The sequence below is a fragment of the Taudactylus pleione genome, unplaced genomic scaffold (genome assembly GCF_031769625.1).
Source record: "Taudactylus pleione unplaced genomic scaffold, aTauple2 ptg000211l, whole genome shotgun sequence".
NCBI classification, from domain to species: Eukaryota; Metazoa; Chordata; class Amphibia; order Anura; family Myobatrachidae; genus Taudactylus; species Taudactylus pleione.
The window spans coordinates 8325871-8347719 of NW_028284613.1; the positions used below are offsets into that span (position 1 = coordinate 8325871).

The following is a 21849-nucleotide window of genomic DNA, read 5'->3' on the forward strand; positions in this document are numbered from 1 at the left end:
GTGAACATTATTTTATATTGATGTTGGTCCGTGGTGCCAATTCTATTTTGATATTGAGTGTTTTATTTCTCCTGCAGATGTGGTCATTTAGATGTTGATCCTAAAGAAGTATCACCTGTGTTCACGCAGTTTGTGGAATGTGTGTGGCATCTAATGGAGCAGTTCCCGTGTGCCTTTGAATTCAGTGAGAAGTATCTATTAGAAATTCATGATCATGTCTTCTCCTGTCAGTTTGGAAACTTTATTGGTAATTCCCAGAAGGAACGCCAGGACCTCAAGTGAGTGACTTTATCTGTTAAAGCCAAAGCACCTTTGTCTAATATGCATTATACAGTTATTTTTACGCACCTATAAGATTACTCTCTTTGTGCTAGTGCATTACAAACAGTGGAGGGGAATGTAGGGAACGAGTTTGTAATGTGCAGATTTTCCGGCTATTTTGCTGCTGTATTTTAAAGCAGCGATATTATTAATGGCAAAACCAGACCACATGCACCTAATAAGCCATCAGACCCCTCTACATTCTCCTAAGAAGCCATGAGACTTCTCCACATGCCCCTAATAAGCCATCAGACCTCTCCACATGCCCCTAATAAGCCATCAGACTCCTCCACAGTACACATTTAGGATATTTTGCATGTGCCATTTATTGAAATCAGTTTGTCTACTAAATAAGGAATGTACAACATGAACTTGATATTTTTATTCAAGTGGCAGGCACTGTTTAGGACAATCCCAATTCTACAGTACACTTGTCTTGAAGTTCATACCACTACTTTAATAATAGTTTTAAGACAAAAGTGTGTTTGTTAGAAGCTTTGATGTGACGTCCACTTTTTGTACAAGAGCAAAATGTTATTGGTCTCTTCCACTATAAATATATGAAGCTTAATTTTTACCTAACAGAATATTTGTTTTTCTTCAATAATGACAATCTAATCTCCAACAGAATATATGAAAATACCCATTCATTGTGGCCATTTCTTTTGCAACGGAAGCATGAGTTTGTGAACCCCTTGTATATTCCGAATGCATATAAAACTCTCCAGCCAAGTACGCTTCCATTCTGCTTCAAGTAAGTAGTCCCAATCGAGCCCAATTAATGATTGTTTGCACGACCTAAAAGGAAGCAATGCTTTGTAGCTGAGTAATATTAGGAAGACACATTGCAATCTTGTTTGGTGGCTTTGTTTGGCCAATTTGCACTAACCCTCAATTCAGGCTCTGTGCTAAGTCAGATAACACATGGCATTGGCATGGTCCTTGCTTTAGCTTTTTTGTCTGGTAGGAAGTATTACATATGCTACAGTGCATTGACCAAAATACCACTTTATGTACGGGTAGCTTTGCTTGCTAGATATGCTATTTATTTCTATGTTTGTTATGCTAAATCGTAAAGAAAATACATGGAATTTTGAGTATCATTTGTAAAATATTGTCAGGCATTGAAAAACTATGTGTCTTTGCAGATGCTATTTATTACTTATGTATGGCTGTCCTTTTATAATGCATATCTGTATAGAAATTATTGCATCCGCTATTTCTCTATGCTTGTGAAGGTTCTGGTGTGGAATGTACAACCGTTTTGACCAGGGAATGCACCCAAGGCAGTCTGTCCTGGATTACCTGCTTGAATGCATGAACAGGAAGGCTACTTTGGAAACGAGTAAAACTGCTATGGAGGATGTAAGAGTTTTTTGTTATTATTTTTATTATTTTTTGCTTGTTGGAGGAATACATGAAAGCCACTATCTTACTTTTGTCTTGTTTTAAAACAGAAACTTCATGAGCAAAACAGCCCCATTCAAGATACTTGCACATTGCCAAAGCATTTTGAAGCTATACCAGCAGTGGAAGAACTAGCAGACAAATTGATCCCGGAAGGTGGTGAAGGAAACATTATAGCTCATCTCTCCAATGGTTCCATGGCAAATGGTGACCATGTTGTATGTCTAAGGAATGAAATCAAAGTGGTGCAGACAGGGACTAATAGCCCTTACCTGACTGGCTCTGACAATAGTGTAATGCCTTCTACTGAGATTAGTAGAGCCAGCAATGCCATTGTTCCACAACAAATTCCTTAAGGGATGTAAAGAACAACATTTATAGCCAATCACCTGTTGCGAAAGTGAAAAACTGTCTAAAGTTCAAATGCAGTGAGCTTTGGTGAACATGCAGTTGCCGTGTTTTGTCTGAACCGAAGGTCTACATTAGGATCATGGAGCACAAAGCTACTTGTAACTGCACCATCATAACATGGTCTACATTTATCTATCGTAACTTAGCTACAGGTGCAAACACATTTGTACCATCATTTAATTGCAGTATGTCTTTTGGAATCATGGGTAAGTCGTGTGATAGATAGGATCTAAGCCGCTGTTGTAATGCAGTAGGAAGCAATATCCCATTTCACAGCTAATTGCTTACGAATCGATGGTCTTACTATTTCATCACCTCTGCATTCTTCACTCTATACTTTGCCTAATGGGTAAATATTACTCAATAAATTATTGATCTGTGGCATCAAAGAGGTTAATGAGTAGCCTTGTTCCTTCAGTTTTTTCATGAACTTTTGGTGCTGGAGGTTATTTTTTAATTTGTTTATATATTGCAGTATTTCTATAAAGACATGAGGACTCTGATCAAATGGGAAGAAATTCACACACCTGACATGGTCAAGGAAACTGTGTACTAAACCCAAGAATGTAGATCCATGTTATAAATACCTCTACCATCATCCTTTGTTCTAGTAATACTTTATTAATTCAACAGACTGCACTTTTACCGGGCATCGCTAGAACTTGGCTGTCAATCTTCCTATTTTAACTATAAACCAAAAAAAAATTCCCCGCAAAGGTTAAAGTTGCTGAATTATTTTCGTTATATATAAAAATTACCAAAATGTCGAATGCTTAAGAGAATTACTTTATTACTTTGGCAATAAAGAACAGATGTTGTTGTAAACTTCAATATGAACTGTGCTACATCTTTCTGCAATATAAGTTGCTCAGATAAACATTTTAAAGCCATTCCCAAATTCCTGCACATAATTGTTATAATTGTGACTACACAGTGTTAGGGTCCTTGCAGACCATTGAGATTTATGATTTATATTTTATTATCAAAGACAAAATTGTGTCACCAGTAAATGGTGTCTTTGGTGTGAATTGTAATTCCTTCAATTTACACATGCCATGTGATTGTTAAAGGGAAATTGTGTATGTGTGTACACATGTGTGTGTGTATGTGTGTATATAACTATATATATATATATATATATATATATATATATATATATAGTGCAATGTCTTTCAGAATTTGATTCCAAGGAAAATGTCTTAATGAAAAGTGTGTGTTTTTGTCATGCGTATTTGTATTGCTGCTCAATGTTGATAGACCTGCTCACCTGTAAGAAGGAAAGCAACACGACTGCTTTCATACATATGTGTAATTTAATTATACAGAGAAGGCATATTCTCTGCATACAGTGAGCAATGTTACCATGTACTGATGATTAAAGGGAATAATTAGTACTAATATTGTATGTTATCCATTAAAGGAAACGCGTAATAGCAGTTTTGTTACATTATTGTTGGAATACAAATTTATTTTTAAGCTTTGATATAAAACGTGATTCTGATGTAAATTACTATTTGAGGACAATACAGTTGTACTTGCAGATTAGTGTAAATATATAGATTGTATATGGCACTGTGTTTTGATTAGAACAGGCAATAATTAAGCAAGGTGTTAGAAAACCTTGCACTTTTTATAAAAACCCAAAATGGAATGTATAACTAATAAATGGGCACATAGTTATAAACAGATGGTCCCATGTATAAAATGGGATACTATTGTATGTCTATGGATCTATTTATTTTTGTATGACAAGTGACATCTGTTATGCTTTTTATATCCTAGGTGTTAAACAAAAACTCCATTACAGCTTGTATGAATGTTTGTGTCTTGCATGGAACACACAAATCAAATGAGGTTCATATACACTTGAACAATGTATGTTAAAATTTGTTCTTGGCTTCTCTTGAATGTATTTACAGCTATTAGAAAATGATATGCTATCATTGCACAGAGCTGTCTACTACAGTGGAGATATCCAAGTTTGCTCTATTCTTAACAGAAGGTTGGTCAGAATTGTCTGCATGTACAGAGAGATATGGGGCGTGGGGCGATTCTATTAACTGCAATTTTGGGACACAATGCTGATACTTTTATGGTAGCCCAACATCAGTGATTTTACTACGTACTCCTTTGGTGTGCAAGGTACAATGAGCAATGTGCTTCTGACACAAGTGTTCCTACACCATCCTGATGGCACATCGCCCATGTCCCATATTATTGAATCACCCACATGGAATCCTAGACACAATATTTGAAACTAGTTTCAAATGACTTAAGCTGGGTACACACTATGTCAGTGGTTCCAAACGTTTTTGAATCACAGTGCCCTAGAGGATCAGCAATTTTTTTCATGGCACCCCTAGGCCAAAAGTTTCTTATTGAAAAATTCTGGAAAAATGATTAAATGAAGTAAATTGGGCATGCCTGTCCTCTTTAGGGTCAGTTATGTGGTGGGGGACTGGGTGTGCGACTCTGTTTGACCACATATTTTATGATAGTCAAAACCAGAGCTGGTGGCTGCCAATCACACAGACCATAAATAATTTGATTTGGTCCTTTACCACCAACTCGTGGCACCCCTGTAAGTGGGCCATGACACCCCAGTTTGGGAACCACTGCACTGTGTGAGCCATTGCACAATTTGTTCCAACGTGGATCGGAATAATTTATCTCGCAGACCACATAGTGTGTATGGACGATAACACATGCCCGCAGGTCGTCACTTGCACAGCAGATGAACGAGGCCATGCTGCTAAATGCAACATTGAGCGATACATTGCGCCGTCATACACCGCATTGTGCAGTATGTACGTATGTGTATCATTATGTCTTGCCATCCCTTCGGCTATTTACACCATCATGTATTGTGTACTCAGATTTTCAGCTTCTAATACATGCCAGTGTAAGTAAATAGCTCCCTTTTTTACCCCTTCTCACAGAACTGAATTAATGCTGACCCATATGAGCCAATTCAATTGGAAGCAATGAAAGTACCAAAGAATGCCGGCACTTCGCAGCCACTTACATTGTCCATTTTCCCTCTTACCCAAAGGAGGTGCACAGGGAAACGTGCAATGTTGGGGTACCATAATTCCTGGGGGATGTGGTTAAATGACCGTTGGCCGCGATGTCGTCGGTCAAAATCTCGACGGGGAATTTAACGGGGAATGCCTATCTTAATCCCGACACCGGACTGAATACGGTCCGGAGCATCCGTACTGTTAGCCGCGGGGGTGCAGGGCTAGCTTTAGACATCCCTTGGCTGACATAGGGTTAGGCACCCCCCGGGGAGGGTTAGGCTAGGGGAAGGGGGGGGGTTAGGCGCCACTGGGGGGAGGTTAGGGTTAGGCACTGCCCCCGGGAGAGTTAGGTTTAGGGTGCGGAAAGAGGGGGGGTTAGGATTAGGCACCCCCAGGAGGGATTTAGGGTTAGGCACCACCCCGGAAGTTTTATGGTTAGGCACCCCTAATGGAGGGTTAGAGGGGAGGGGAACAGGGGAGGGGATTAGTACTTGCCTGTCCCAGTCGGGATCTTCATCCTGTTGGGCATCCGCAGTCAGTATTTGAGCTGCCGGAATTTCATTCCATTCCACTCCTGGTGATGTGTACAGCCAAACATTGCAGAGCTTTGAATTGTCCCATAATAGAAGTTGCTTGAGATAGGTGTAGCCAGCAAAGTCCCCTTACATTGGGGCATTGATAACATTTGAGGGTAAACTTGGAATAAAGTATCGGCTTCTTACATTCCGTACTCAATAACAAAGCATGACTGAATAGAAAATCCTGACAGACTCTGTCTGTAAATTTAGGTAAAAAATTTATATTTTTCATGTTATTTTTGCTTACTAATGTTCCTGCATTGACTCCTGTCAGATAGCATGTTACTAGAGAAGTCGTGTTACTTTTTAGCTCTGCTTTGCACACTGTAGAAAATGTATTTACCTCTTTGTTTGCAGTGCTAATTGTTTGCTCATGTTGAGCTAACAAATATGGGCCTTATTTATCAACGACTTTTATAACTCGCTGCGTGTGATAACGATGCTCCAGCCAGTCAGCTCCCAACTTCCATCTGTTTGAAAAATGAGTGATAAAACTCCTTTATAAATAAGGCCTACAGTTTGATGTTATGTAAGGCTCTGAGGGGCCTATGTATCAAAGCTGGGAGAGAGAGAGAAAATTGTAACAAATAAATCACCAACCAATCAGCTCCTAACTAACATTTTTAAATACAGCCTGCAAAATGTAAATTGGAAGCTGATTGGTTACTACTTTATCTCTCACAATTTTATCTCTCTCTCAGCTTTGATACATAGGCCCCTGAATATGTTACTTGGATTTCATGTGAGGCATAGCAGACTGTGGGGCATATGTATCAAAGCTTGATGAGAGAGAAAATTGTGAGATATAAATCACCAACCAATCAGCTTCTAACTTTCATTTTATTGGCTGTGTTTAAAAAATTACAGGAGCTGATTGGTTAATACTTTTTCTCTCACAATTTTATCTCTCATCAAGCTTTGATACATATGCCCCTGTATCTCCAGGATGAGGAAGCTGTTACTGCTGTCTAATAAATGTGCAGAATGCAAAGTTATTGGAGTAATTTGATATCACTGGCTTTGTCTATTACAATTTAGTAGTCACGCCCTGTTCTATAGAATTACGCAATCTGTGTAGCTGTTGCAAATTAATTTGACAATAGGACTATTGATTGATTAAATGCAAAATACAAGTGTCATTTTATAACCTACAGTATTGATTCAAGAGATGCTTAAAATATCTATTTTGTACAAAAACAGAACTGCAAACTTGCCAATAAGAGTTACAGCCTGGTGTTCTACAACAACAACAACAACAAAAAATTGTCCAATTATAATTTTAGGAAAATGTAATGTCCTTTATCCACAATGTATAAAGCAACCCGACACTGTCTCCTTGAGGTAAATCTGCACTGCCCCAGTGCTCCTTCATTTCTTCTCTCATCCATAGAGGAAATGAGGGGGGAGGGGGGGCAGTGGCAAGTTTTAATAGATTGCAGCTTGTGAATGGTCCTGTCCAGCATCCCCCCACGACTGCTGCTGTTTTAGTGGCAACACAGGATCATTTGGGGCCCTTTGAAGAACTGCTGCATGGAGCAGCCCGTGGGCCCCTGGTTGGAGTAGTAGGGGGGAGGTTGGTAAAATATAATGCATAGTAATAGTGCAGCTTTTTACTGAAGTTTTAGGTGCTGGGTTTATTTCAGGACTGATAGATAACTAGAGTTTCAAGGAAACGATGCCCGTGACTTGGTAGACCAGAATGTGAGCGCTGTGCCAGTCTCACCCAGCAGCCTCTTACTATACTTTAGCATAAACTCCTGTGTTTAAATTCATATGTTTGTTACTTTTATTTATTAAATTGAGCTTGAACAATGCTTTATGAACCCCACCCCCCACTTTGCTAATGTTGTAAATGCTACAGTATGTACCGTAGGTCTGTACCTTTGTACACAGTGTTGTTGCACTGTTCTTTGCTTTTGTAAAATGCATTTATGTTGAACTGTTACTATTGCCTTTGGTTTTCTTAAAAAAATAAATAAATTCATTTTGGGCACTTTAAAAATTGTTGTTTTCTTAGTGTGGAGACTCTTAAATATCTGTTGATTTTACATGTCCATAATGGAAACATTACTCTTAATATTGTTCATATTTAGAAATTGATTGTTAAAATGCTTAGGACAACATTACCGTTCAAAAATAATATGGAGACCCAGCTGGGGGGGGTTTGGATGACGCCTTCCCAGCGAGTGTCCCACATCAAGATCTCCACCACGCACCCAGTCTATTGGCGTGCACACACACCTATGTTAGAGTACCTGTCGCCTACCCTCATAAGCAATGGGCACAACTACAAAGTGTACTTTTAAGGATTTAGCTGGTCTTATTTTAATAATTTATATTTTGTATTTATGGTTGTTTTGACATATCCAGTTATGTGGTGCGATGACCTTTTGCATAATGTGCTCTCTCCAGCTATATTTATCTTTGATGATAGTTGGTCTGTTATAAAGATATGAAATATAAATGGTACATCATTCTTGGATAATTCAGCTATGTCAAACATTCAAGCACTCTCCCCATTATGAACAATCCAAGGTATTCCTATAATGTGGTGAATTCACAGCTGCAACAAATATAGAATTGTCTATACACTCTGCATGTGTGTTTGTGTACTGCAGATCAGTTGGCAACATGCAAAGTCTAATAGGCAAATGAGAACTTCCTTATAGTAAGTACTATACAAGGGGCATGGAAAACAAATGATTAGAATCTATTCCTAATGAGCTGTCATCACTTAAATTCACATTAAATAAGTTACTTGAAATATAATAAATATTATAGCAAATGCTCAACCTCTCTTCTGAAGATCTGTTGCTCCTTTTAAAACCAGAACAACTTTAATAGGCTGACTTGTATTTATTTAAAAACCAGAGGAGTTCAACTTACAGTGAGAATTGTCACAATGTGTCACCAGACCAGCAATATAAGATAACAGCTGTGTCCCTCCTCCACTATCTGATCAGCTTGTAAACTTACATTTAGCAGGCACTAGCAAACCCTAATCCAGATCTGTTCTACACAATTATTAGTAACTTTGTATATTTCAGGAGCCTTGAATCAGGCACATATAAAGTGATAAACTATTTTAGTGGTGCTATATATGAGTGTTATTAAATTGCTGTGTTTTGTGCATCTTTAAACTTTATGCGTTCTTTATTCTATCTATGACATGTCTGCAAGGGAAGACAAGTCCTGGATAGAAGGGGAAGATAATGGTATTCTGTCTAGGCTGTTTGCATGGTGCAAAACTATTTGAATGTAGGCTATATTACATTTTGCATGATCATTGTTTTACATTACACAAAATGATAAATGGAATCTCTAGTTTAATACAAAAAGTTAAAATTAAATACTTTAGGAATTGACAAATAAAATCAATGCCCAACTTTATATTGTCTACCAGACTATACAATTATGTTTCTGTTCTTGATTTGTACTGTAGCAATTACATCATTAATACATGTATTAAGCATATTTATACAAATTTTAAAGATTTATTCTAATGATAATGTCACTTGTATTATAAAGCATATCTGATACATACATCTGTTAGTATGTACAGTAGCTGGTCTAGGTTAGTAGTAACTGTCTGCATTAGAGGCTGTTTATAACTATACCAGTCCTCTATCATACGGAGTAGCTGATAGGCCGCAAGGGACAAGAGCACCTGCCAGGCATCTCTATATTTACTCAGGTCAACAATCCAAGAATGGACATGGCAAGCAGAGGGCTCCAGTGCTATTATTAGCTGCCACTCAGCCCCTTATCCATTTGTTAAGTTTGTTTTAATCACAGCCAGTTACAGTCCTACACTCGTGTATATGCTGGTTCTCATTTGTAACACAGAGCAGGAGAAAAGGATGTGAAGCTGGCACAAGGCAATCAGGATTGTGTGCCACCACTGACAACTGTGCTGAGTCACAATAGGACTCCCAAAGGTAAGAGACAAATGATGTGTGCCAGCAAGGGGGCAGGAGGGGATTTTTCTAACAGGACCTAAAACTTGTGAGTATTTTGTCCAATGTGTGTCCTATTGGGAGAAAATGCTATATAAATAACACTATTAACAGTAGTATTAATAGTAAATAGTGGCTTAATTTAAGGAACTAGTATGTTCTATGCTCTTCATCTAGGAGGTCATTATTAAAGTGCTATGAAATTTTGTCACATTACTTTTTCAGTAAGCAAGTAAATTATTTTTCTGCAGCATGTTTCAAGGGTCATAAAACTTTGAAAACACTTCTAAAGTAGTGGTCAGATTTGTATTGGAATGTTAGCTGACCAGGTTACACTCAATCGAGGTCCATCTTTCCCTTGTGAAAATGTGTTTATGGGTCAGTGGTCCCCAAACTTTTTGGAATCACAATGCCCTTAGTATCAGCATTTTTTAACGGCACCCCTAGGCCATAAGTTTCTTATTGAGAAATTCTGGAGAAAAAAAAAAAAAAATACTAGATTAAGAAAATCATGCTTATGTGTCATCCTTAGAGTCTGTTATGTGGTGGGGGACAGGGTTGAGCTTCTGTTTGTCCACGTATTTAATGATTGGCAGCTTCCAGCACTGATTTTGCCTATCGTATGGAACGTAAATGATTTGATTTGGCCCTGGACCATTAACTCTTGGGACCACTGCAATTGATGGGGATGCCACAGCACCCAGTTTAAGAACCTCTGGCTTAAGGGGAAAATGTATCAAAACTTCTAAAGAGTGGAGAAGTTGCCCAAAGCAACCAGTCAGCATATAGCTAGCATTTATCAACTACATTCTATAAAACTGGTAGAACTGATTTTTCCCTGTGGGCAATGTCCCCACTCTTTAGAACGTTTGGTATGTTGTTATTGGTGAGACTTGTATACGGTTAGGTAAATGTTGTGTTCTTACTAGAGGACCATTATCAAAATCATGAGTCCTGTTTTAATATGTGTGAAAAAATATTATATACTATACCCCACCCAATCAGACTACCATCAGCCAACCTGCATGTTTCTGGTTTTATTGCTCTGCTATCATTCTTTAGTGAGTTGCTGAATATTTTGTTTCTGAATATTGCTTTGTAACAATGTCACCACGGTTATGTGAGGTGACGAAACATTCTGGACAGGAGGAATGTTATAACCAATATGAATCTAGACTTAACTTCGTGTTGCCTTTTCAAAAATTATTTAATTCCCCCTCTCTTTTATGACATGTTCAGGCCTTGGTGCTTTTTAGTAATTTCTCATGGAATATGGATCCATTTAAATATTACAGCTAAAAAATAAACATTAAATTTCTACCCACCACAGTGCATTGATCCAAATACTGTGTGTGTGTGTGTGTGTGTATATATATATATATATATATATATATATATATATATATATAATATGTGTGTGTGTGTATATATATGTATATGTGTATATATATATATATATATATATTATATAATAGTTGGAATATATTAGGCAGCAATTGAACAGTCACTTGTTGAAGTTGATGTGTTGGAAGCAAAAAAAATGGGCAAGCGTAAGGATCTGAGCGACTTTGACTAAGCATCTCTAAAACAGCGGTTCTTGTGGGATGTTCCCGGTATGCAGTGGTTAGTACCTAACAAAAATGGTCCAAGGAAGGCCAACTGGTGAACTGACGACCGGGTCATGGGTGCCCAAGGCTCATTGATATGCGTGGGGAGCGAATGCTAGACTGTCTGCTGGCTATGATAGAGACATGTCAGAATCCACAGTACATTGACCAGCCTGCGGCTATGCAGTAAGCTGCAGAGTGCTCATGCTGACTCCTGTTCATTGCTGAGAGCGCCTACAATGAGCACATGAGCGTCAGAACTGGACCATGAAGCAATGGGAGAACGTATCCTGGTCTGATAAATCATCTTTTCTTTTACACCATGTGGATGGCTGGGTGCGTGTGTTTGTCGTTTACCTGGGGAAGAGATGGCACCAGGATACGCTATGGGAAGAAGTCAAAGCGGCAGAGGCAGTGTGATGCTCTGGGCAATGTTCTGTGGGAAACCTTGGGTCCTGGCTCTAATGTGGATGATACTTTGATATGTTCCACCTACCTAAACATTGTTTCAGACAATGTACACCCTTTCATGGCAATGGTATTTCCTGATTGCAGTTGCCTTATGTATTTGTATAAAATATATATATAAGCTTTGTTATTATTTTGTAAAATACAAAAGAAAGTTGCTCCACTCCAAAAAAAAAAAAAAAAAGGGGGGGGGGGGGGTTGGATGGTTTTGGACTACGTCTAAAGTAAGTTCGGCCAATATATAATATATGTGCATACTATTACTCTGGATACATAGTGATGAGCAGTTTCACAAATACCCAATGATCACCTATATTTATTCCCTTATTGAAGAATTGTTACTATATAAGGTGCAATTGTTAAGCCATTCATTAAAAATATAGGGTATTGTGTTAGTGAATGAATACATCCAATTGATTCTTCCTAAACTTGAAGGTCTGCATTATATTCAGGACGATTACATCATTGGAATCTGGCTTCATGTGAGTAAAGCTATAGTCACATGGACATATTTATGCAGATCATAGTCCTACAAAGATCTGACAGTCAGGAGCCACATCTTCCTTTGCCGGGCTGTGGAAACTAGAAGTTGCCGTTGAGAATTTAGGGCCTGATTCAGAGTTCCTCGCTAGATGCGATCGCACAGCAATGCATTAGCACACCCAGTATTTCTTAAAGAGCAATCACATAGTGTATGCAGACACCCGCCAGCCAGTTTTAAGACGCCCACTTGTGCACGTCATGTCCAGGAAGTGTATGCAACCATCGGTACATCAGGTAATATCAGATGCTATCGCAGCGCTTGAGGTTGACCATACCCTGCCTTAAGCACTGCGAGCACTTCAGTGTAAAAACAAGCCAGGTGACGTGTACTATGATGCTGTCTTATAATTATACACACTTCTAAAACGCCGTTGAGATGCTGAGGCACGTCTGCTTTTGCTCCTCCACTCCCCCATTTTTAATGGCCAGCCCATTACCACCTACAAACTGATCCCCTGTCACTCACTCTGCTGGGCTGTCTATGTGCAGTGAGCGAATGCATTGTGAATTTTCGCTAAGGTATGCACATGCGCACAATGCATACACACTGCATACCATCTGCAGCAGAGAGTATGCATCTTAGCGAGCGGGTCTGAATGAGCTCCCTAGTTCCAAGTTTTTGTTTTGTTGTCCCCCTTTTTCTTCAGTCTGCTAAACACAGATGGTGACATTTTATTTGTTATTTTGCCGTAAGTGGTAGTATCTAAACTGCCACCTTATGCTCTCCAAATATGTTTATAAGGTTAGAGTTTTCTGTCACAAAATATATGCAATCCTGAAAACAATATAAAGGTTCATTATGTGGTAATATCCAATTTTATTACCTTAGTTTGATCATTTACAAATGTGATTTAACTAAGATTCTGATCACTATGGATGTCATAAAAGTGTATTTAAATTAGCTTATTACATTTCCAGTTACACATTCTCCATAGGACATCTAGCTGTGCTAACTCAGTAGTTTGCTGAACAAATAAATTTAACACTCCAAGTTCACTTTTCTGTTTGTGTTATATTGTTACAGCTTTTACATCTAACAATAGTTCATGATGAAATTGGTTTTCTGCAGATGTCTAAAGATGAATGTTATGGATATCACAAAAATCTTTTCCATGCTAAAGCCTAGAGAGGATGACGAAGAAGTGCTTGAAGAAGGTCGTGAGCTCCATTTGGCGGTGGCAATGGATAACCCAGAGTTACTCAACTGTCTACTCTCTGAAAACAAATATAAGAAGCTTCTCAACACTCACAGTGGTTGGGGTGTTCCGGTAACTCCTCTCCGCCTGGCTGCATCCAAAGGATCTCTTGAATGTCTAAAGATTCTCTTGGCTAATGGGGCTGAAGTGGATATCCTGGACGTGAAGGCCCAAACGCCTCTCTTCACTGCAGTCAGTGCTGGCCATTTTGACTGTGTCAGAGAATTACTCAAGGCTGGGGCTAGTCCTTCAGGCAGCATCTACAATAACAGCACTCCGGTGCTGACGGCCTCTAGAGAAGGCAATGTCAGCATCTTAAGGGAACTATTGGAATATGGTGCAGAACCTAACGTCAAATGCAAATTACCAGACTGGGCTGCAAATATTACAACCTCTACAGGCCCATTATACCTCTCTGCTGTCTACGGGCACTTGGAGTGTTTTAGGATTTTGCTCCTCTATGGGGCTGACCCAGATTACAACTGTATAGATGAGAGACTTCTAAAAAGGATAAAGCAAGCTAAAACTGTACTTGATGTGTGCCTGAAACATGGGTGTCGGATGTCCTTTGTGAAATTACTTGTTGATTTTGGAGCTAATGTCTATTTGCCTGACCTCAGCATTGCGAAGTCATTCCCTAACCACGAAGCCATTGAAGTTCTGGCAAGAGAACGAGGTATTTACTGTAATTGCAAAAACAACATGATTTCTCATTTGTTACAGACATCTATTATTCTCCTTAGTTATAAAGTGCCAACATATTATGCCATGCTTCATAATGATCATTATACACATCAATCGGTCTCATTTATCTGGACAAATACTGAACATGCATCATGGCTGTCGAAATACAAGCCTATAAGTGTGTGCACTACAAACTAATGCAGGCATATACCAACCTAATTATAAGAGGCTTTTCCACATAGTAATTTTGTATAGCAGTTATTGTTGGTGTTATGGATAGTTATTATCCTTTTCCTGAGCCTAATATGGGACCCTGAGTCCATAATAGAGGAGAATCTCTATATTGTATTGCAGTTAGGACATCACCACATGCAGGGATAATGGGCCTTAATCACGGATCGTAATTGCAACAGCGTGCGCAGATTAGCCGATGGTGCGCACCAGTATTACGGATGTGTGAAAGCAGTAGTAGGTGTCTATGCTGGCTTTGTGATTGCAGACATTAGCATATTTTTGCAGCGGTCTACATGCATAAGTGCAGCTACGATCGCAATAGCAATCCGTGGTGAACCAGGCCCAAGTGGGAAATGCTCCTAATCTGAGAGGTCATAACCTCATAAAGGTTACTGCTGCCAAACAACGTGCTATAGTTTCCAGTTATTATATCATCTGTATTCTGATTATTCATATTGATGTATTTAAAAATAATTTATATCTGTGTTCAGGGCTGGATTAAGGGGGGGGGGCGACGGGCAGTCGTCCCTGGGCCCCCCCACTAGCAGCGGTGCACTGTCTGCGCCCGCCGCTAGTGTCCTCTCCGCTAGTGTAGACCGCGCAGTGAGCACGGCCACACTACACAGTGACATACACACAGCCGCCACCGGCAGCTGTGCGTATGTTACAGCAGCCGATGAGAGTCACACAGACTCTCATTGGCTGCTTCGTCAGCTGAGGGAACCGGCTGGAGCTCACTCATGAGCTCCACCTTCCGGCTCCCCCCCCGCAGCTGGTGATGATGGGATAGACGTTATGACGCTGACGTCTCTCCCATCTGTGCAACAGAAGAGCCGGGACTCGCGTCAGGAGCGGGGATTCAGGCAAGTATTTTTTTTGTGTGCGTGTGGGGCAGCACTGTCACTGCATAGGGGGGAGTGCTACAGGCGTCCCTGTATAGGGAGGCCAATTCATGAGGGCACTGTATAGGGGGTGTGTGCTACTAGGGGCAATGCATAGGGGGGGCTATTACTGGGGGTACTGTATACCGGGGGACTACTAATGGGGGCACTGTATAGGGGGGGGACTACTACTGGGGGCATAGTATGGGGGGACTACTACTGGGGGCACTGTATAGGGGGGACTACTACTGAGGGCACTGTAAAGCGGGGGCTACTACTGGGGGCACTGTAAAGGGGGGGGCTACTACTGGGGGCAATGCTTTCGGGGGAATACTACTGGGGGCACTATATAAAGGACACTGCATAGGGGAGATTACTACTGGGGGCAATGCATAGGGGGGAACTACTACTGAGGGCAATGCATAGGGGGGGCAACTACTGGGGGCACTGTATAGGGGGGAACACTACTGTGGGAATTATATAAGGGGCACTGCATAGGGAAGACCAATACTGGGGATTCTGCATAAGGGGCACTACTACAGGGGGCACTGCTTAGAGAGGACTACTACAGGGGGCACTGCATAAGGAGCACTGCATAGGGGGGACCATTACTGGGGACATTGCATAAGGGGCACTTCTACAGTGGGCATTGCAAGAGGGGCATTAAGGTGAATAGAAAGAAAAAAAATCCTAGGGTGACGAGAAACGGTGGTATATAGGGGCCCCCACAGACCTTAATCCGGCCCTGTCTGTGTTTATTCCCCTTGTGGCTTTGTAGATTTATACTGCATATTAGTAGCCCATACTAGCAGTTACAAACACAAGAAAAGAAAGTACAAGTGCACAACTCCAACATTACTAATTATATATAATAAGTTATGCAATAGAATTTTGCAATACATAGAGGTTGTAGCATAATCATGGCCATGGTTATTGGCCTACCCACCAAGCCCATGTAACCTCTGAGGGTAGGTCCCTAACCTACTGAGGTTGAAATCCAGAGCACAGGACACCCACAAACAGGCCCAGCTGAGCCACCCCAGGGCATCACTATAATGAGAGAAGGTGAAGTGTAAGAAAGTGTAAGATAGATAAGAGCAGCTACTGCTGCATATATAAGAAGGTGAAAAATACATATATATTAAACAAACAATAAAGGTGCTAAAAGTGCAAAAAAGGAAAATTGTGTTTATAATGCGATGCTCTGAAGCACCCCAAACAAAGCCACAAAGGCTCAGGCTTCCTTTGTTTTAGAGGAAATGATAACCAAGGATGATCATAGGATTGGATACGGGCATCTTGTGTAATTAAGTACCGCATGTATATACAGGTTGAGTCTCCCATATCCAAATATTCCGAAATACGTAATAATTTTGGCATGACTGAGATAATGAAACCTTTGTTTTTTGATGGTTCATTGTACACAAACTTTGTCTAAGGCACAAATTATTAAAAATATTGTATATAATTGCCTTCAGGCTGTGTGTATAAGGTGTATATGACACAAATTAATTGCATGTATATACACAAACTTTTCTTGAGCCACAAAATTATTGAAAATATTGTATAAAATTACTTGCAGGCTGTGTGTATAAGATGTATATAACACATAAATGCATTCTGTGTGTATATTTGGGTCCTATTCCCAAGAAATTTCATTATGATATGCAAATATTCCAAAATGCGGAATATTCCATTATCCAAAATACCCCTGGTCCCAAGCATTTTGGTTATGGGAGACTCAACCTGTACTGTAGTTTGGACTAGTGCTTGTCCATTAGGCTGTACTTCTTACTATGAGTATTTCTGCCTTTGGTAACTAATACCACACATAGAGAAATGCTTTTGGAAGAACTACAAGGACAGTCGCTCCCTGTCTTCCCCCTGTGTCTGTCATGTCTTATGCTGAATTAGCTCTATTTGCATTTTGCTCAAGCTGCATTTTTCATCTTATTCTGCATAACTGTTTTGTGTCTGTCTGACTCTGTCTGTCTGTCATCCATGGCCCAAAGCAAATTAATCTGTCTGCCAGGTGATTTGTTGTCTTGTAAACCCCTGTTATTTGGCCCCTGTGCAATGTTATAGTAATTATTATTATTATTTATTTATATGGAGCCACAAGTGTTCCGCAGCGCCTTACAAAGTACATAAACAAATTGTAGACAAGCGACTTACAGAACAATACAATACAGGACCAGGGCATGGATAATATATATTGCTACATTAGCGACCATAACACCCACATAAGCAACAGAGCATAAGCAACCAAGTGTTAGGTGCCCTAGTGGTGAGTAAAGGTGTATACACACGTAACGATTTTTTTAACGATTTAACTATAACGACATCGTTATCGTTCAAACGTTGAAAAAATCGTTCAGTTTCTGAGTTATAAAGATTAACTATTATTGTTCATGTGAGTTCATGTTTGTAGTTCATTCTGACTGACCAACTGAATGATTTTCATTAAGGGTAGATACAAAAAATCGTTTGTAGTTCAAAAAATCGTTCATTACACTTTAAAAAATCTGACAGAAAATCGTTCAGAAAATCGTTGTGTGTGTATGCAGCTTTAGAAGTAGATGAAACTAAAGTAGGGAGAAGCACAAGAGGGTAGAGGGCCCTGCTCACAAGAGCTTACATTCTAAAAGGGAGGGGCAGACAAACATGTTTGACACAGATGGGGTAGATGGGGGGGAAGAGGCATGTAGCAGGGAGTTAGAATGAAAGCTGGAAGGCTTTGATGAAGTACTGGGTCTTGAGAGCCCATTTGAAGCGTTGCCAAGAGGTGGAGAGTCTGAAGGGGAGAGGGAGATAGTTCAAGAGATGGGGAGCAGTGCGGGCAAAATCTTGGAGGTGGGAGTGGGAGGGAGTAATCAGCTGGCATGAAAGGCGGCGTGCATTAGTTGAACGAAGAGAGTGGAGAGGAGAGTGAAGGGAGATGAGATCAGAGATGTATACGGGAGAAGATTGGGTGAGGGCTTTGTAAGCGAGCATGAGAACCTTAAATTGGGTTCTAAAAGGGAAGGGGAGCCAAGTGGAGGGCTTGTAGGAGAGGGGAGGCAGATGTAGAGCGTTTGGTGAGGAGGAGAAGCCGTGCAGCAGCATTAAGGATAGACTGGAGAGGAGATAGATGGGATTTGGGGAGGCCAGATAGGAGGAGGTTACAGTAGTCCAACTGGAGATGACCACTGAGTATATAAGGGCTTTAGTAGCATCCTGGGTGAGATAGGGTCTGATCTTAGAAATATTTTTGAGATGGAAACGACAGGACTGTGAAAGGTTCTGGATATGTGGTTTGAAGGAGAGGGATGAGTCCAGGATAACTCCTGTACTTATGTACAGTTATCTGTTATTCTCAATAATTCTCATGTTTTTCTGTCTACCCCTTGTATGGCGCTGCAAAAAGCCTATGGCACCTTAAAATGAGGGAATAATAAATTGATATGAGGGATGAGGGAGGCACTCACATTGGATGTTTGTGTAGATGAAGGGAGGACGGCTATGGATAATCCTTGCTCCTACTGTAAAGATTCACCATCTCTTTTTCTGATGTGATTTGTTAAATGCTAGTTAAAGGGAAAACTTCAAAGTAAAGTAAATATAACTGATCTTGGCCTAAATAATCATGCATGAAAGGAAGAATAGTATTGTAATCTAAAGTCTGTGCTTGTGGCCTTCAGTTTGAAAACACGGAATTGTCTATTAATGTCTGTTCTAAATACAAATGTAACAGTGATGTTCTAAAACTGGCAGCTCATGCAGTATCTATTGTCACTTTACAGTGTTTCCAAAGTCTCTGATGTCCCAATGCCGCTTGAATATTCTGAAGCTGGTGAGAAAAGCAGGAAAGATGCGTCTTCTTGACCAGTTAGAGATCCCTCATACAATGGTCAGATACCTCATGCACCAAGCCTAATAGGAAGATGAATGTGGCAGAAGCAACAGAGGACATCGGAAAGCAGCAGGCAGCAATTTTGCAATAATTAAAGCTAAATTCAGAATGTGGGCTTAGAGGACATTGTTTAATGCTCTGTATTTTAAATTGTGCATTTAGAAGCGGGTTGCACATGCAGGGCCTGATGCAGAGTGAGTATGCCAGTTTACGTAGCGCATGCTCAGACCAGTGTGCCCGTGCAGATTTGCACATTTCACCCACTGACGTCTGCTTGGATAGTCAGAAAAGGGGCATTCAATTGCTGATCAAGGGCTATAAGGGTGTAGTCAGGAGTAGAGCAAGAAGTGGGTGATGATAGTTCACCAAAAATAGTGAATTGCTTGTGATTGGCTGTTTACAAAAGATCCACTGATTGGTGCTTTCTTCACCACCCGGGCGACATCACATTGAGAGTCGTTTCTGCTGTATTACAGAGAATTTAGCAGTTTTATTGATGCCTAATGGTAAATGCAATTCCATATAAGATAAATGGTTTAAAACATTGGCATAAGTGGGATGAAAGATCTGATGTGTGCATGGCATAAACCAGGCACATACTTTACTGTTGCCAACCTGAGCTCTGCATATGGGCACAAGTATGCTATTTTTGCATGTGACTTTTTCAACTGTATGTAATGCTCATTGTAACTCTGCATCAGCCCCCACTATGTAGAACTTGAAAATATGAATGTTTGTTCATAAATCATGTTTGTGTGTGTGTGTATAGACTATACCGTGTTCCAATGAATTGGGAGAGTTGATATTTATTTTTATTTTTTCAAACCTCCAATGCAAGCTCTGCACAGGTTGTGACAATGATGCTTCAGCTAAGCGCAATACCTGGTTAGCTATAAGCTGTCATGTTATAACGTACAGATGTGTCCTCATGCACCTAGCCTCAATACACCATGCAGACTTTCCCCTACATTTGCATCTTATTCATACATCAGATGTAGCAAAACACCACTCAGTCTGTACCAGAGAAACTGGGATGTGACTAACCGCACAGGAAATAGTCTTAAATATTTACAGAATGGCAGATGAAGCACGGCGGAACTTGCCGTGAAAAAAAGTTGTGGCCTCTACATCGTAACACTTCGCAATACAGATTCAGACTCATTCGCACACAAATATACAGGTGTTTCATATATTAATCAGCGCAGTCTCGTCAAGTGGTTTTGCAACTGCATTGCAACAAAGACTCATATTAAAGCTAAAATGACACTCTGTGCAAGGCGAGCCACGTGAGTTTGGCGTGACTATGGCAATAATGTATGATGACACCTCTGTATAGTATGTTTTGCTAGCATCCAGAGACAGCCATAGGGCCCTCCTGCACAGGACGATACTTGGCAGAGGCTGGAATTGTGTGTGTATGTAAAATGCTGCTGTCTGGTAGGTAAGAAGCCGGCTTCCATCGTAGGCAAAGGGAACAGGTGGCCTGGAATACACAGAACCCCCTGTAGAGTTGAAACAATATAATACAAACTTCTCCCTCGAACACACACACACCCATTCAAATGCAGAACACAACACTCACATACAGCAAATAATAAGCCCTGTACAGTTACAGCCATGCATACATACATTTATAACCTTCCCTCTTTGATATCTTGTGCTGCTTCACTCCTGCACTCGCCCCATGTTTCCTGTGCTCTCATTCACTCCTGCACTCGCCCCATGTTTCCTGTGCTCTCATTCACTCCTGCACTCGCCCCATGTTTCCTGTGCTCTCATTCACTCCTGCACTCGCCCCATGTTTCCTGTGCTCTCATTCACTCCTGCACTCGCCCCATGTTTCCTGCGCTCTCATTCACTCCTGCACTCGCCCCATGTTTCCTGCGCTCTCATTCACTCCTGCACTCGCCCCATGTTTCCTGCGCTCTCATTCACTCCTGCACTCGCCCCATGTTTCCTGCGCTCTCATTCACTCCTGCACTCGCCCCATGTTTCCTGCGCTCTCATTCACTCCTGCACTCGCCCCATGTTTCCTGCGCTCTCATTCACTCCTGCACTCGCCCCATGTTTCCTGCGCTCTCATTCACTCCTGCACTCGCCCCATGTTTCCTGCGCTCTCATTCACTCCTGCACTCGCCCCATGTTTCCTGCGCTCTCATTCACTCCTGCACTCGTCCCATGTTTCCTGCGCTCTCATTCACTCCTGCACTCGCCCCATGTTTCCTGCGCTCTCATTCACTCCTGCACTCGCCCCATGTTTCCTGCGCTCTCATTCACTCCTGCACTCGCCCCATGTTTCCTGCGCTCTCATTCACTCCTGCACTCGCCCCATGTTTCCTGCGCTCTCATTCACTCCTGCACTCGCCCCATGTTTCCTGCGCTCTCATTCACTCCTGCACTCGCCCCATGTTTCCTGCGCTCTCATTCACTCCTGCACTCGCCCCATGTTTCCTGCGCTCTCATTCACTCCTGCACTCGCCCCATGTTTCCTGCGCTCTCATTCACTCCTGCACTCGCCCCATGTTTCCTGCGCTCTCATTCACTCCTGCACTCGCCCCATGTTTCCTGCGCTCTCATTCACTCCTGCACTCGCCCCATGTTTCCTGCGCTCTCATTCACTCCTGCACTCGCCCCATGTTTCCTGCGCTCTC

General features: G+C 41.0%; 2 protein-coding genes across 4 annotated transcripts in view; both read left to right on the forward strand.

Moving 5' to 3' along the window:
• The window catches only part of MTMR8 (myotubularin related protein 8), a 92182-nt gene extending 84956 nt beyond the window's left edge, over positions 1 to 7226 (forward strand). The window contains exons 11-14 of one of the 2 annotated variants that reach the window (XM_088478214.1): positions 78 to 278; positions 950 to 1075; positions 1560 to 1686; positions 1779 to 7226. In XM_088478214.1, the coding sequence (XP_088334340.1) occupies positions 78 to 278; positions 950 to 1075; positions 1560 to 1686; positions 1779 to 2084 (760 nt within the window). In that variant the 3' untranslated portion in view covers positions 2085 to 7226. The remainder of the gene's footprint in view (positions 1 to 77; positions 279 to 949; positions 1076 to 1559; positions 1687 to 1778) is intronic. The other variant, XM_088478215.1, reaches the window with a different exon arrangement.
• A 2309-nt stretch (positions 7227 to 9535) lies between these two features.
• On the forward strand, positions 9536 to 21026 carry ASB12 (ankyrin repeat and SOCS box containing 12). 2 transcript variants are annotated; one of them, XM_088478216.1, is made up of 3 exons: positions 9536 to 9675; positions 13336 to 14183; positions 19089 to 21026. In XM_088478216.1, exons 2-3 carry the CDS (start codon positions 13358 to 13360, stop codon positions 19220 to 19222), a joined length of 960 nt encoding a protein of 319 aa, XP_088334342.1. In that variant the 5' UTR covers positions 9536 to 9675; positions 13336 to 13357; the 3' UTR covers positions 19223 to 21026. The 2 variants fall into 2 exon arrangements, with proteins under 2 accessions (XP_088334342.1, XP_088334343.1); XM_088478217.1 differs by having other exon boundaries at positions 13381 to 14183.
• Positions 21027 to 21849: the final 823 nt, after the last annotated feature.

Bases quoted from the DNA above. Each gene is read 5' to 3' on its own strand.
- ASB12 (XM_088478216.1), top strand. From the start codon at position 13,358: ATGATGAAATTGGTTTTCTGCAGATGTCTAAAGATGAATGTTATGGAT. The intron at 14,184-19,088 runs GTATTTACTGTA...GTCACTTTACAG, and splicing joins AGTTCTGGCAAGAGAACGAG to TGTTTCCAAAGTCTCTGATG.